The following is a 15909-nucleotide window of genomic DNA, read 5'->3' on the forward strand; positions in this document are numbered from 1 at the left end:
TTCATTTATTCATATATAGCACACATTACTAGGAAGGAACAACAGCAAGTTAAAAAAGGAAGAAACAATCAAAGCAGAAGTGGAATAGTTTTACATTTGTTATTTTAACTATTAATCAAACTTATTTTTGTAACTGCTCTTACAAATAACAAGGTTATTTTAGTACTTCCTACTGAAACTTACTGGCCTTGGAATATTTTAAAATATAGCCACAAGATCTGGCCTGTTCACAGAACCGAGGCATTTGATTTGTTTTTCCTTTGTTTTTTTCTGGAGTTCTTACCTGTAACACCTGAACTTCAGTTCATGGTCTTTTAAAATACAAAAAAATTTTTTTTTTGCTGGAGCCAGGTATATCCCATTCCCTGAGAATCTCTGTACAAAACATTTTTCAGTCAGATGTCAGCTTGAACCTACATGCTGATGATTTAATTACTGGAAAGCCTAACTTGTTTCTGGATTTGTCAGACTGCTTATTTGAATCAATAACAGTAGATATTCTTTTCTCATAAGCAATGTTAATCAGAAAGTTTTCATGTACTACAAAAATACAATGTTTTCTTGCCTGTATTAGAATACATGCAGTGGTTTGCAGCTACATACAATTTGAGATTCTGTGTTATATATAATTTGATAATTTTTGTTGATATATGGCTGTAATGCAACCCATGCCTTACAGGAACCAAGCTGGATTTGTTTGGCTCCTCAAAAAATGGCTTTGGCTTCAAACAAAGTGATCTTGATATCTGTATGACAATAGATGGTCTGGAAACTGCTGAGGTAGGTTCAGATTTTGGTTTGTGGTTAAATAAATGCAGAATTTTCTTATATGGTGTATTTAGCATAACCAATTCATTATTTTATAAAAGGTTTTAATATTAGAGGGAAATACTAAGGTACCACTGAGGCAGATTATTTTGGGGGTGTTTACTGTTGCCCTAGGGAGGAGTATGAGAATGAAGTAGCTAGTTTTTTCCCACATTCTGCATTTCTAGCTTTATTTGTGCCGATAAGTAACGTTCTTGATTGCATGAACTACTGGAATGCAAAGCAATGGAAGAGCATATCAGTCTCCTTTCATCTCGAATATCAGCTTTTGAAAAGTTTCCATTATTACATTATCAGCTGTTGATTTTACATATGCCATTTTGAAACAATTTATTGTATTCGCATAATTCTGTATAACGTGAAACATTTGATTATACAGCTTTAAGCTTAAGGGCGCATAATAAAAGGTTGCCTGAAATACTTGCAGCAGATACAGCTTTCAGCTTTTTTTCTTAATGTCTTAGGGACTCGATTGCATCAGAATCATTGAAGATTTAGCAAAAGTTCTCAAGAAACAGTCAGGTAATTTTCTGGAAAATTAAAATAAGTTATTATGGTTTCGTTACTTCATTTGCTGTAGTGGCAGGATTCTGGGGCACTGTGGGTGAAAATCATTAAGATACAAATAACATAAAAAAGTTTGTTAGTTAGAGTGAGGTTGAATATTGTGAACATTTGGATTTACTTTTGTTTGTATATATAGGTATTCAAGGTTATTATGTTATTGGACCACATCTGATCTGGACAGATAGTATGTTTATAACTTACACGCATAAAAATAATGATTTAAGACTTGAGGCTTCAGTTTCATAATTATGTACTTGTCTGTGAAGTTGATAGTAAAAGATATTCTGATACAAGTCTGCAGTGTGAATCTTGTTTTTTTCTACAAGAAATCATGAATTTTATAGTGCTCGTTTTGGTGTATCTCCAATGAGTTGAAATGAACTGTCATTTATGTCTTAAGCTTATTTTTCTATAAACAAATTCTGCACTCTTATTTAGACTGCTATTTATTTTTTGAGGGGGCTAAACATAAATTTATACAAACTATGTTTATCAGATTGATGATATTTGATAAATTTCTGAAATCAGTGTTAAAATGTAACTGAAATACAAATTTGGTGTCAACTAAGATTTTCTTTTGTAGCCTTTTGGCTACAGTTGGAAGTTAAGTGATACTGTGTAGGACTGTATTGTAGCCATTCAGTAATAAAACATTTCATCCTAGGTTTAAGAAATGTCTTGCCTATAACAACTGCTAAAGTCCCAATTGTCAAATTTTTCCATGTCAAAAGTGGTCTTGAAGTAGACATCAGTTTATATAATACTCTGGTAAGGTTACCTCCTTTTTTATTTTATGTTATGTAACAAAAAACTGAGAATCTGTTTCTTGAGACTGTGATTGTTTGATTGAGTTTCAAAAAGCAGCTGTTTCCAATTACCTGTTGCAGTTTGATGTTTCAAATAAACCTTTTTGGTTTTGTTTGTTTCACTATGAATGAGTCAGCTGCACAGTTGTCATTTCAGAGTTGTCCTTCCTGAGAAAATCTACTAGTAATAGTAAGAAACAGTGAGTTAAGTATTTTAAGTCTTTCTCAAATGAGAGTCAAAATAAACTAACTTAAGATTTTTTAGACTCTTCTTAGCATCATGGCTCTTGCTTAGCCTTGAGAACTGAAAGAGTAATTTTGAACCCAGCTTGCCTGAACTGTAACATATTAGAAAGTAAAAAAAAAAACAAAACCAAACCACAAAGAAAACCAATCCATGTGTTCTTGGCCAAACTTTTTAAAAACAGATTTAGTTTATTTCAATGTCACTCATTTTCTAAACCCTGTTCCTTGAAACAGCAAAGGAAAGTTAAGCCGTAGAGACAATTTTTAGGCTTTCTGACAGTTTTTTTATGAGCTCAGAGGGAATCTTGAGGAGGACAACCACTAAGTGTGAAAGTGTTCTCCTTGAAGTTATGCTTTCATATGTGTCCGTTGGTAGCTCTCACACATCTGGACTGAAATCTCTGGGTTCAAGTAGTTACCTTCTACCAAATTTTTTGAAACTGTAGTAGGAGATTAATGCTTCTTGTTTTGAAGTCTTATTCTGTGAATGCTACTTTGTACCACTTCCATACAGATCAAGGAAGTTGATAGGCTTTTAAAAGAACAGGTGATAACATCATTGTTGAGTGCTTCCTTTCTCAATATATATTCCTACACAGGGCTTCACATATGTATTAGTTGATGACGCACCTTAGAGTTTTTCTTTTTCATGTTTTCAGCTTATTTTCTTCATAACTTCAGAGCTTCTTTATTTTCTACATGACTTGCTTATTTTTGTAGGCCTTGCATAATACCAGACTTCTGTCATCATACGCAGCTATTGATCCTAGAGTAAAATACCTGTGTTACACAATGAAAGTCTTTACAAAGGTAAGTATGTTTCAGGCATTCTGGAAGCAGTAGTTCCTTCAGCAAGGGATGATCACCATGAAAGATACAAATCACGATTCTTTTTCTAGATATGTGACATTGGAGATGCATCTCGAGGTAGCCTGTCATCTTACGCATATACTCTTATGGTGCTTTATTTCCTTCAACAGAGAAATCCACCAGTCATCCCTGTTCTTCAAGAGGTACAGTATATTGTAAAGAAATTAGTAACTGGACATGGTATTGATCAGAAGAATGTCAGTGCTGAATGTGAAAGGCTCTTCTAATGAGTTTTAATACTACTCTTTCAGATCTACAAAGAACCAAAAAAGCCTGAAATTTTGGTTGATGGCTGGAATGTATATTTCTTTGATAAGCTAGAGGAGTTGGTGAGTAAATCAGGCCAATTGGAAATGTTATCTGTAGCTTGGCAAATGAATAGAAATTCCTTTTAAAGACAGTCTTCCCTAATATAGAGTTTGAATATTGTGGTTTAACCCCAGCTGGCAATTAAGCACCACACAGCCACTCTCCCATTCCCCCAGACCCCTCCCTGGTTGGAAAGCTAATTAAAAGAGGAAAAAAGTAAAATTTGTGGGTTGAAATAAAGACACGTTATTAATTGAAACAAAATAAAATAATAGTCCTCATACTCTTAATTGTTACAATGATGTTAATAATAACAGTAGTAGTAGTAATAATGGTAGTAATTAAAAGAGAGGGAGTGGACTAAAACCCAAGAGAAATCAGAGATCCCCAACACAAGTGCTCAGCAGCTGCTGACTGATGCCCAGCCCATCCCTCAGCAGCAGTAAGTACCTCCTGGCCACTCCCTCTGAGTTCCTGTACATGGCATGGAACATCCCTTTGGCCACTTTGGGTCAGCTGCCCTGGTGGTGCTCCCTCCTGGCTTCTTGTGCTCCTGCTGGCTGGCAGAGCATGGGAAACAGGAAAGTCCGTGACAGTAGGGTAGGTACTACTGAGCTGCAAATAAATATTAGTGTGTTATCAGTGTTATCAGCATTATTCTTATGCTAAATACACAACACAGACTATACCAGCTACTGAGGAAAAAAATTAATTCTATCCAGAACAAATGCAGGAATGGAAGTGGAGTAGCTCCTGTTTTGAAAATCCTATTCCTGTGTCGTAAAGCTTTAGGAGTATGGTCGGTCGTAATTCATCTCTGAAAAAAAAACCTCCAAAATCTGAAAAAATAGATCACAAAATTATTTTAAGCTGTTAAGGATCATTAATTGTTCTTTGTCTCTTTGGATGAACATAACTGCTACCACCTGTATATCTGGTCATATCTGGTTAATTCCCTTGAATAATTTTGTTTTATACAGACTCATAAAGTGAATTGATAAATTCTTTTCTTAAGAGGCAAAGCCTAGTGCCAAAAGTTCTATTAATTGTCCACTTTGGTTACTAATAGACTAAAAAATATACTGTTTAAAATCAATATTGGATTATGAATAAAAGTCATGAAAAGAAGTATTCTAGTGTAACTCCATTGTTTTTCTGTATAAAATAAATGTTGAAAATACATAATGAAAATCAAGAAAATGCTTAATGTAAGTACTGAATGTAACAATATTTTTGTCATTTTAGTCAGTTGTTTGGCCAGACTATGGGAAAAACACTGAATCTGCTGGGCAACTGTGGCTGGGACTTCTCCGATTCTACACAGAAGAATTTGATTTCAAAGAGCATGTCATCTGCATCAGGAGAAAAAATCTGCTTACAACTTTCAAGAAGCAGTGGACCTCCAAATATATTGTAATTGAAGGTAAAACCATATAAAATACAGGAATATACAGAACTTCTTTAACGTGAAAATTCTGCTTTTTTCACAAGGCTTATTTATTTTTCTTTTACTAGATTATAAATATTTTAATGCCCATGTTTTGAAAGCATCTCAGAATTGCCACTGAGTTTCAGTAGTGCTAAGCATTACTCTTAAGGGGTTTTTGGCTATTGAAAAGAAGTTGCAAACAAGCTTCACACTTTTCATTATTAAGTAAATGGCAGAAAAATAGATTCAACAAAATCCTTTGGCAAAGAAACTAGGTGTAATTCAATTGAGATGTTCTCAAAAATACTAGGTTTAGCTGAGCCCATATTAAATGATTCAACTCTGTATGATTATTGTTTATTATCGCTGCTTATTATCACTATGCTCTCTGACAGAGAAAATGCAGTTAGATATTTTAGAAATAATTTGTAACCTGTTTTCTGGCCCATTTCATTTTCATGCAAAGATTTCTACTCTTTTGTCTGCACATTGAGGAATGCCTATCATGTTATTTTCTACAGATCCCTTTGATTTGAATCACAATCTTGGAGCTGGATTGTCAAGAAAAAGTATGTCTTCTGTTAACAATTTCAATTACAAAGTGAAGATCTTGTCTTCAATATTATTTTACATTCTAGTTTGATATTTAAATGATTATTTTGGTTTGGGTTTTTTTTCTTCCACAGTGACAAATTTTATAATGAAGGCTTTTATCAATGGCAGAAGGGTATTTGGTACCCCTATAAAAATATTTCCTAAAGAATACCCATCAAAAATGGTGAGTTACTTCTAAGAGGAGTATGTGTGAGCTCTTTGGCATATAACTTAGCATTTGCAGGACTATGGCTACATCACTGTAAACTCTTTCTCTTAAATTTCCACACTACTCTAAATATCATGGGAGTTACTGCTGAGTACTGTTTTGATGTTACTTGCATGTAAAATATTTTGGTATGCAGAATACTAATCAAGTCAGAGTTTCATTGTACAGATTTATGTATTTTAATCCAAATGAAAAGCACCTTAGCATTTCTTAAAACTGCAGTTTTATAACAGTGTGCAGACCTGGTGGTGAGTAGGCTGCCTGTCAAAGAGGTCAGTGGCCAGTTAATTCATTAGATCTTTCAGGGTTCAGCTATAGACCCCAAGAGTATTCCTTTCTGTAACTCTTACTGCTGTTTTAACACTTTTGTATCCGTCTTGGTTTCCTGGTGTTTGGATTTTCATTTTAAATATATGATTTCTTCTACAGGAGTATTTTTTTGATCCTGAGGTTCTAACAGAAGGAGAATTGGCACCAAATGATAGATGCTGCAGAACTTGTGGTAAAATTGGCCATTTCATGAAAGATTGTCCCCTGAGACGACAGTGAGTATAGCATTGGCATCTGTGTGTAACTTTTTTCCTTAGGTTTGTTTAGGAAAGATTAGAATAGTAATGCTAAACAAAACGTGTACCTGCTGCAGATTATTTCATAACCTGAATTAAAATGTCTCTTTTGGCAGTAGTGGATAGTGTTGCTGCAGAACTGTTAAAGTATCAATACTGACTCTCCATTTTGTTGTATAGGAAAGGAGAAGTCACAGAGAATCTAAATATTCCGTAGAGCTGAGTAACTGTGTGCTGTGAAAAGTACACATGGATATATTCGGTATTTTTATTTATTTAATAGCTTCTACTACCTGAATTTTGCTGCTCCTAGCAAGGCATGAGTTTGTCAAATTCACAGAATCATGCAATTCCTATCAAAAGCAAGGCAAGAATGTCACAGCATTACTTTTCATAAGCACACATGTATAAGAACAATATCCTGTTTTGGATCCAAGAGAATACTTCCTGTCCCTGAGGAGCCAAGTCCAATATACAACTACTCTCTTCTGGCAACAGATGAATGGCTACGTGGCTTTTGCAGTTCTTCCTCTTATGAAATGCCTAAACCTAAAACTCATCCTTTAATTTTTATTTTAGTTTATTTTATTTATTTATTTTATTTTATTTTATTTTAGTTACTAGAAAGCTCTTTAAAGACTTCATGTCTAAAAAACAGTGAAATCTTAAAAACCTTTATGCTCACTTTTAAGGTGGATGGAAAAATCTAACCATTGTTTAGAATCTATTTATGTTAAATGCTGTCATTAGAAATCATTTACACTTTCCTGTAACTAAGTTTAAAAAAAAAAGCTACTAACATCATGTTGGTTGAAGTGGCTGTTCCACCACACATTAGAGACTTGTGAATTACATTGTTGATACTGTTAATTTGGCAATTTACTCAGCGTTAGCAATTGCAAGCATGGCAGCTGATGATAGTTTGAAATTAAAGAATGCTGAAGGTGGTGTGAAAGTCTTCTCAGCATCCAAACTGCTGTCTTGGATCTATGGATTTTTAATCTTGCATTCTGAAGTGAAACACCAGTTCATTGCACATACTCAGCTACATTCTATACAGCATTAGAGGAAAAGTAAATGGAATTGTGCATCTAAGAACAGAAATGCCCTGTGAGGTAAAACCACTGATACATTTGAATCCTCAGTTCAGCCATTTATTGCAAAAGGGAGTGCTGTCTATGAAAGGAAAACTAGTTGTTTTCTGTAGTCTCTTCTGATGCATTCCCTCAGCATCTGGAGTGGCTGTATAAGAGATGTTAGAGCACATACCTGCCCTGCTCTGCTAATGCTCATTTGTGGATTGGACTTGGATTTTGTCCTTTTAGTTTTGGTTGGTTTTTTTTTTCCTGAGCCTGATTGTCTTGGTGTCCTTAGCAGTCTTCTATGGCAACTAGTTCTCTAAGTGCTCTGACTGATCTGCAAAACAGTGCTTTTCTGTATCTGTTTAAAGCTAATCTTAATAATCCAAGAACTTGCTGAGTGTGCATTTAAATCCATTTGCCTGTGTCCCTAACAAAGATGTTAAATAATATTGGTCACAATACAGACCCCTGAAGAACACCAGTCATCACTAGTGTTGACACAGACATCAAGAGATTGACCACAATGCTTGAAGTGAAACTATCCAGCCAATTACATATCCACTGAGTCGTCCACCTATCAAATCCATCTTTCCATTTTGTAGACAAGGATTTTGTGTAAGACAGTGTCAAATGCTTTGCAGAAGTCCAGGTACATGTTATCAGTCACTTTCTTTACCCACCATGTCTGTAACCCTTATTTATAGAAAGCCACCAGATTTGTGAGGCATAATTTGCTCTTAGCAAAAGCATGTTGGCTGTCACCAATTGTGTCTCTGTTTTCCACGTGCCCTAGCATAGTTTACAGGAGGATCTGCTCCATGATCCTACCAGGCAGAGGTGAGAATGACCAACCTATAGCTCCCCAGGCCTTCCTTTTATGCCTTTTTTTAAGAAAAAAGATGCGCACCTTGAAGCTCGTGCCATTCTTTTGCCTTTCGTTCAGTTTTGTGAAGTATTTGCCAAGTTTCTGGCCATTAGCAATACATCCAACTTGCCAAAGGAGCCTGGTATCACCCTGAGATTTGGAGATTTCACTCCTGTCTCCTTTTCTAGTCATGTATGACCTTGTTAGATGAAACAAGTCTGATAGTGGTGGTGTTTCCTCACTACTAGACCTTCAGGTCACATAGAATGTTAGAAGCTTCTCTCAACTGAAGAGACATTTAGAGTAAGTATGCAGTTTCAGAAGGAAAGAACTGAGTTCTGGTTGAGTCATACAAATAGAAAAAACCCAGAACTGTAGCCCTATGTTTTTGTACTTCTTTAGCATTTTGCTTGGCGTTTCTTCTCTTCCATTGTATGCAACTGGAGCAGACAGATTTTCAGTTGTTTTTATATTTTTTGAGTTACCATTATTAGTATTTAGAACTGTATTATCATCTAATTGTAAATTTAAATTATTAAATACATGTAACATCATGAGTGATGAAGAGCAGCACTGTTTGGTGGAAGAGTCAAAGTATGGCAATTCACTTTATTGGTCCCACTGAAGAATTATTTTGTCTAAGGACAGCACATGCGTTTTCTGGGGGTTTTTTGTATTGAGTCTGTGTGTGAATGTAAGAAATCTGAATTTTGCAGACTTTTCTGCTCCTGCAGACTAAGACGGCGTCGTGATTATGAAGGTACACAAAGGTATGGAGAAATCAAGGAGAAAGAAAGCAAAGAGGACAAAGAAATGCAGAATAAACCAACAGAAAAGGAGAACTTAATCAAGGAGGGAAAGCTGCACCTATGTACACCTCAGAAGAGAAAACGAGCAAGGGTAATAGTGGAAACTGGGAGAGAGAAGACTCCCAGGCAATCAGCAGAGAAATGGAAGCGCCCGGAAGACAGAGACATAAGAGAAAAACGTTGTTTTATCTGTGGAAGAGAGGGTCATATTAAAAAGGAATGCCCACTATATAAAGGAGTTGCAGGTATGAAACTGATACAGCTGAGTAGTTTAAATAGCGCTTAAGGGGGTTTTTTGTATTTTTAACATGGTTGACTAACCGGTAAGGTTTTTGCATCATGTAAATGTGGGGGTTTTTTTAATGTAGTCACATTTAACTATTTTTCCTTCATCCTCACCTTCCTTTCAGAAATGTGCTGTATCCTGGGAGATTTGGCATGGTCTCTCTTAGCAGATAAGATAGTTGTAATAAAAAGGGTATGACTATCAAACATGTTGAAATTGCTTTCATTGTTATCACAATATATGAGTATGCCAACATTTCAAATTACTGGAAGCTTCTCTTCCAGTTCATCGTAATTGCAACAGAAGCTAGTGTTACAGCTCTTCACATTACCTAAACCAGAATGATTCTATACAACCCTGAAGTCAATAGGAAAAGTGTACAGATTTGCTCAGATTGAGTTTTGCGAATAAAATTAAATAATGTTTTTGATTCAGCAGTTGAAGGGATACAGAAGTTCGTCTTATAGATCCTGACTGACAGACCTGAATGAAACACTGCTAAGCAAAAGTATATAATCATCTAAATCATCTTTCATATATGATTGATCACTCATCATTTGTGTTGTGAAGGAATACCTTTCTAAGATAAAACTGAGACTTAAGACAGTAGGTGGTATTTGTATTAGCTTCTAAAGAAGCAGAGTATCACTGTTTCCCTGTAGGTAAACCTGGGTGCACTTAAGTTCAGGCTGGAAAAAAATTGTTTTATAAATTAGTCATAACTTGACCTCTTAAAGGAACAGATTGGAGTCTTTTATATAAACATATTTTTCAAACCAGCTTTTCTCTACTTCCAGAAATATCTTGTCTGCCTTAGATCAGGAAACTCTTCATAGTCAGATGCATTTAGTGGAAAAGAGCATAGGATTGTGTTAAAATACTGGAAGAGGGAGGAAAATGGTGCAAGTATATTCAAAATTGTCAATATATTTAGAAGTATTCTTACTTTGATAGACTACTAGAAGTACTGGAGGGACAGAAGAGCTGATTAAAAATTGAAACCATGCTTCAATCAGCTTCTGACCTTTTGAAGGTTTATGTCAAGTCTAAATTTAACTTTTGAGTTTGTTCATCTTTGACCTTGTCTCACTAAACTTCTCTTTCAGCCATTCTGTTTGCTGTGATACTGAGTCTCTTAAGGTGGAGGGGAATATGCCTGACTGTTTCATAGTCAATCATATTTAGCATTCATCACAGGAGAAATATTATTAGGCTGTACAGTATATATGTCTAAAATAGTACATTCTGCAATAGGTGTTTTTATCTATGATTTGTATTTTGGGAATCAATATGTTTCAATTTGAAAGAATTGCTGTAGGTTGGGCTTTGTCTTTTATTGCTTGCTTAGTGCCTCAAGAATTCTTCCTAGTTGAATAAAGTACTACAAACAAATGGATTGACTCTTTGCATTGCTACATTTTGTGAGACTATGGACACTTCGCTTACCACCTTACCTTCATTCATTCTAAGTTCCCCATCTTCTGCTGATTCTGGAGGAGGATACGAAGATTAATTTATTGTAGGTTCCTAGCTTAAATGTATGTCTCCACATTATGTGAGTTTTCCATGTTATAAAGTTGAGGAAAATAACAATGTCCCACAGTCTACATTTTCTGATTCTAGATAGAAAATATTTTGGTGGTTTTCTGTTTTATGATAAGTGTAATGGAAACTAGTTTCCAATTAGCAACTCCTTCTTATGATTTTTTCAGATGGCTCAAAGTCAGAAGTGTGCGGGTCCCCTTTACCCACTGCTGTCAAACATGCTGGTAGATTAAATCAGGTAAACACCAAGTGCCACTTTGGTTTCATCTTTTACGTTTTATATGTTTTAAAGCCTATATAAAGTAATTAAGAGAAGCTTTACCTAAGCTTTCAAGGAGAAACTTCTATGTTGTGAAATCAAATACTTCAGTTTTGTTGGTTTATTGATACGTGTATGTTTTTATAGGGAGTGCTTATGCATGAAGAAAAAAAGAAACAAAAAGGAAAAGTATTTTTGAGTCCCCAGTCAGGTTTGTATATCTTCATTTCAATTCAGAACCTGTGTGTAAAGGCCTGGCCAGCAGAGTATGGGAGGGGATTCTGCCCCTCTGCTCTGCTCTGCTCTGGGGAGAGCCCACCTGGAACCTGCATCCAGCTCTGGGGTCCCAGCACAGGAAGGACATGGAACTGTTGGAGCCAGTTCAGAAGAGAGTCACCAAGATGATTAGAGGGATGGAGCACTTCTATGGAGAGGCTGAGAGGGTTGGGGTTGTTCAGCTTAGAGAAAAGAAGGCTTCAAGGAAAGGCTATTGTGGCCTTTCAGTTATAAAAAGGGGCCTTTAAGAAAGGTGGGAAGAAACTTTTTAGCAGGGGATAGTAAGGGGTAATGTTTTAAAATAGAAAGAGGGTCAATTTACATTAGACTAAAGAAAAAAGTATTTTACAACAAGGATGGTGAAACACAGGAACAGATTGCTGAGAGAGGTGGTGAATGCTTCACCCCTGAAAACATCCAAGGTCAGGTTGCATGGGGCTCTGAGCAACTTGATGTAGTTGAAGACATCCCTGCCCACAGTGGGAGAGTTGGACTAAATGACCTTGAACCCAAATCGTTCTGTAATTGTATGATTATTCATCAGTCATCATAGAAACTCGAGCTAATTTGCTGAACACAGTGGCAGCTTGAACAGGCTGAAGCCACCTAATTTTTTAATCTGGAGAAGTGTAAAAATTTTGAGTCTTGGATTTGAAGCAAAACTTGGGCATAACAATTCTGTGCCTTTATATCACTGACTCTGGTGGATTTATTTTGCAGCAGAGTATGGTGGAGTTGTATCAATCTCTCCTGTTTCAGCTTACATGGGGTAGATTCTCTGATGTTTCAGAGACAAAACTTGGAATGCTTTCCTGTGAGGATTTCTTGCAGTAATTGTCTAGAATTATACATGATAAACTAATTTAGAGATTATCAAACCACATCCTTGTTTGCTAAAATGCAAACAAGTTAAAAATTACATTTAGAAGTAGCAGTGAGATTGTATTTTAAAGGCCTTTATGTACTCTTTCTGAATCAGAAATGTTTTGCTTTCAATGCGTGATTAACAATGTAGCTTCCTCACTGCAATTTCACATGCTTATTAGCAAGTACAATGAAGATTTTAAGAACGGCTGCTTTTGTTTTAATTACAATTTCTAGTACAACTCTGCAAACCTTCAGCACCATGTGTATGTATTATATACACTAATCTCTCTGCAGTTGGAGGAGGACCTAATTAGTTTTCTGAAGTTTGTGAAGACTTGACTGCAATTAAGTATCTCAAATTAAATTATCAGTTTTGTTGGGAAGACACATTTTTTTGTCATTGCTGGAAGGCGTTTTTAAATTTGGTTTGGGGATTTTGTAACCCAAAGTGGTTTGTCATTAGGTGTTTAGTTCAAGAAAATGCTAGTTATCAATTTTGTATCTGATTGTTTCCTACTGTCCTTTATCAGGTAATGATCTTAAGTTGAACTGTGTTTCCTTTCATTGTAGTTTGACTTGACAGTAATTTTCTCCTGTCTTTTTGTTTCAGTTCATTTATGTCTTTCTGGGTTTTTTGTGGGGTTTTTTTTTGGGTTTTTTGTTTGTTTTGTTTTTGTTTGGTTTTGTTTTTTAAAAACCAACAAATAATACCTTTAAAGCACTGTGCTTTTTTCCTCCCAATTTAGGCAGCCTTTCCAATAAATACATGACTCAGGGAAAAGCCTCACAGAAGAGGACCCACCAAGAATCATGAGGGATATTAAGCACTGATGAATTGCCACACAGGCCCATCGTTCACTTAAAAGAAATGTCTTTGGCTAAAGCCTCTGAATTCACAGGACAGCAGCATAGACAACCTTCAGCTTAAGTTCAATGAAATATGGGTGTTTTCTTTTAGATTGCTAGTACAAGCAACTGTGGATTTTAATACAGACCCCTACTCTTTATAATAGATTGTTTGAGCATTTTAATAGAAAGCCATGATGTTTTGTATTTGTTTACTAGGTAATGCATTTAGAAAAGGGCAAGTACTAAAAATGAACTATTTTCAGGGTTTTATTGTTCCACCTGACCATTTAAACTGCACTAAAACTATGTGCTAGCCAAATAAATTATATTTTCTTCAAAAATGAATCTTTTGAAGGAGCAAATGATATTTATTAATGTTAATTGTTTACTGAATCCTTGTGTAAGTGTTTGAGATGTTTGTAGACTGCTATATTCTTGTTTATTTCTCCAGAGAACTAAAAAGATAGACACTAGTCATCATATGTTAAACAATCTCTGGACAAGCAGTGCCACTGAGATTTTGTAAGGTTGTTTTCTGTTCTGTGATTTTATGGGAGTGTATTTGCTGCTGTGCTTGTGTTCAAGAAAGAAAGATTAGGTTACAGGTCAGTCCTGTTTTGTTGCTGCTAAGAATCTTTTTCAAGGCCTTGGGGATACAGACAAAAATGCTTTAAGAAATATGGCAACTGAAGAAAAATACGTGTCCATTTTCATAGAATATGAAGAGGATCCTTGTACCAGTCAAGAATTTACATTCATTAGTAGTACGAACTTGAGTTTTACTTGAAATCCTTCCAGAGGTGGTAACGCACCATCTTACCTTGTTCAGAAGAGAAATAGTTATGTGTTAAAATTGAAACCACTGTTAATTTATGAATCTGAAATAAATTTAAAAATAAAGTGAATAAAATGAAAATCAGACTTAAGTTTCTCTTTTTTTTCCTGAGGTTGTAGTTTTCAATATTCCGGACATGTAGAAATGTAGAATTAATGTTATTTACTATAATTATCAGGATTTAGAACCATCATGTTCAATTTTTTTTCCCTACCTATTTTTATGGAAGCTGAAAGCTAGAATTGCCAAAGGGCTCTTAGGGAACTACTATCCTAAGTCTTGTTCTGGTTTTCACCCATCTGAAGCCAGCTATCCATGAACTTCAGATGTGTTGCTTTCATAAATAATTTCTTCTGTGTTCTTTCCTAAACACATTTTCAAGCCTATTACCTTTGTGCTTTATTTAGTTTTAACAGAGTTACATCCAATTTTGCTGGTGAAATTGAAGTGTATAAACTTTTCTGAACCAGGTGCATACTCCGTCATTCTTAATGGTATGGAGGGACAGGCAGTTGTTTATTTATGCTGCCTTTTTTATTGGAAAAAAGTGCTGTCATCATATTTCACAGGAATTTCAAATGCTTTCGGTGAAAAAAAAAGCTTTTTTTTTTCAAAAGCTGGAATATGTTTTATGCTGTGAACAGTAGGTTATCAGTGCTGAGAAATTTAGAAATATGAAGGCTTTTCAGGTTTGCAACACAGTTAACTGTCTTAAACAGGTAACTCAATGTCATTTAGCTGTTTAACTATGAGATCACACACATACATTTTCCCTAATGTAATTGTTCTGGTGAGGTTTGTTTCCTAGCTATATTTAAAACTGCTTCCCCATCTGTTAAAATTTTACTTAAAGCTTCCAGGGCTTGAAATAGCTGCTTAGAATGGGAGTTTTTTAGCATGGAAAGTTGTTGGCTTTTTCTTCCATACTGATAACTTAACAATATTTCTTGAAATCTAACTTGAAATAGTTAGATTTTAAAACTGATTTTTGCATTTATCCTGTCTGGGAGAAGGCAGTTTTTCTAGCCCTTGTTCAGTGTTCCATGTGGACATATATTCAGCAGGCAAGGGACTAAGGATTGATGATTGGAGGCATCCTGAGGAAAGTTGTGCCTGCATGGTCGAGTGCAAATGATGAAGGAGGTATTAGCTGCATTCATACATGAGCTTTCCCCCCTCAAGTGTACTGACTTGAGCTTTCAGCCCAGTAGAGCATTAAACCCCCCTTGTTCCTGAGTAGTTTAGTTGAGATGCGTTCTCAAGGTGCATGAATTACGTGTGAAAAGACACACTCTTTGTAACTAAAGAAAATACAACTTTTTTATACACCTGCTGTCTTTATATTTGAAGTAGTAGTACTGTGCCTCAGTAAAGAGCATAATTATGTTTGTAAAAAACACCTAACACATCTGACTTACTACCAAGCTCTTCAGAACTACTAAGCCCGGAATCAGGGAAGTAAGTGAGATGATGAGACTCAAATGTGTTTCGTGTGCTTGGACTTCATTAAGAGGGATTTAAGGTATCATCTAGCATATTTAAGGATGCTGGAATGTGGAAATGAAAAATGAGTACTTCTGGCATAGCCATCATTCAACTTAAAGTAACAGCATGAGTCTCCCTGTACCAAGGCTGTTGGGGTTTTTTCAGCATGAAGTTGCTGTAGCCACCAGGAGTTGGGGAATGGCAGCTCAGTTCATCCAGCAGCTTTCACGCTCTCTTCCCACACTGCCTCTGCACCAGGCAGGGATCAAGAAGGGCAGCTGGGCCCTTAGCACTGCATGGCCATCCC

General features: G+C 35.7%; 1 protein-coding gene across 3 annotated transcripts in view; it reads left to right on the forward strand.

The window, feature by feature from the left end:
- Nucleotides 1–14198, forward strand: part of TUT7 (terminal uridylyl transferase 7) — a 33861-nt gene extending 19663 nt beyond the window's left edge. For 2 of the 3 annotated variants that reach the window (XM_058043711.1, XM_058043713.1), the window contains exons 16-29: nt 680–780; nt 1293–1350; nt 2060–2163; nt 3168–3257; nt 3347–3460; nt 3569–3646; nt 4872–5049; nt 5577–5624; nt 5742–5833; nt 6308–6423; nt 9108–9445; nt 11199–11269; nt 11438–11501; nt 13180–14198. In XM_058043711.1, the coding sequence (XP_057899694.1) occupies nt 680–780; nt 1293–1350; nt 2060–2163; nt 3168–3257; nt 3347–3460; nt 3569–3646; nt 4872–5049; nt 5577–5624; nt 5742–5833; nt 6308–6423; nt 9108–9445; nt 11199–11269; nt 11438–11501; nt 13180–13247 (1520 nt within the window). In that variant the 3' untranslated portion in view covers nt 13248–14198. The remainder of the gene's footprint in view (nt 1–679; nt 781–1292; nt 1351–2059; nt 2164–3167; nt 3258–3346; nt 3461–3568; nt 3647–4871; nt 5050–5576; nt 5625–5741; nt 5834–6307; nt 6424–9107; nt 9446–11198; nt 11270–11437; nt 11502–13179) is intronic. The other variant, XM_058043714.1, reaches the window with a different exon arrangement.
- Nucleotides 14199–15909: the final 1711 nt, after the last annotated feature.

The sequence above is a fragment of the Melospiza georgiana genome, chromosome Z (assembly GCF_028018845.1).
Source record: "Melospiza georgiana isolate bMelGeo1 chromosome Z, bMelGeo1.pri, whole genome shotgun sequence".
Classification (NCBI taxonomy): domain Eukaryota; kingdom Metazoa; phylum Chordata; class Aves; order Passeriformes; family Passerellidae; genus Melospiza; species Melospiza georgiana.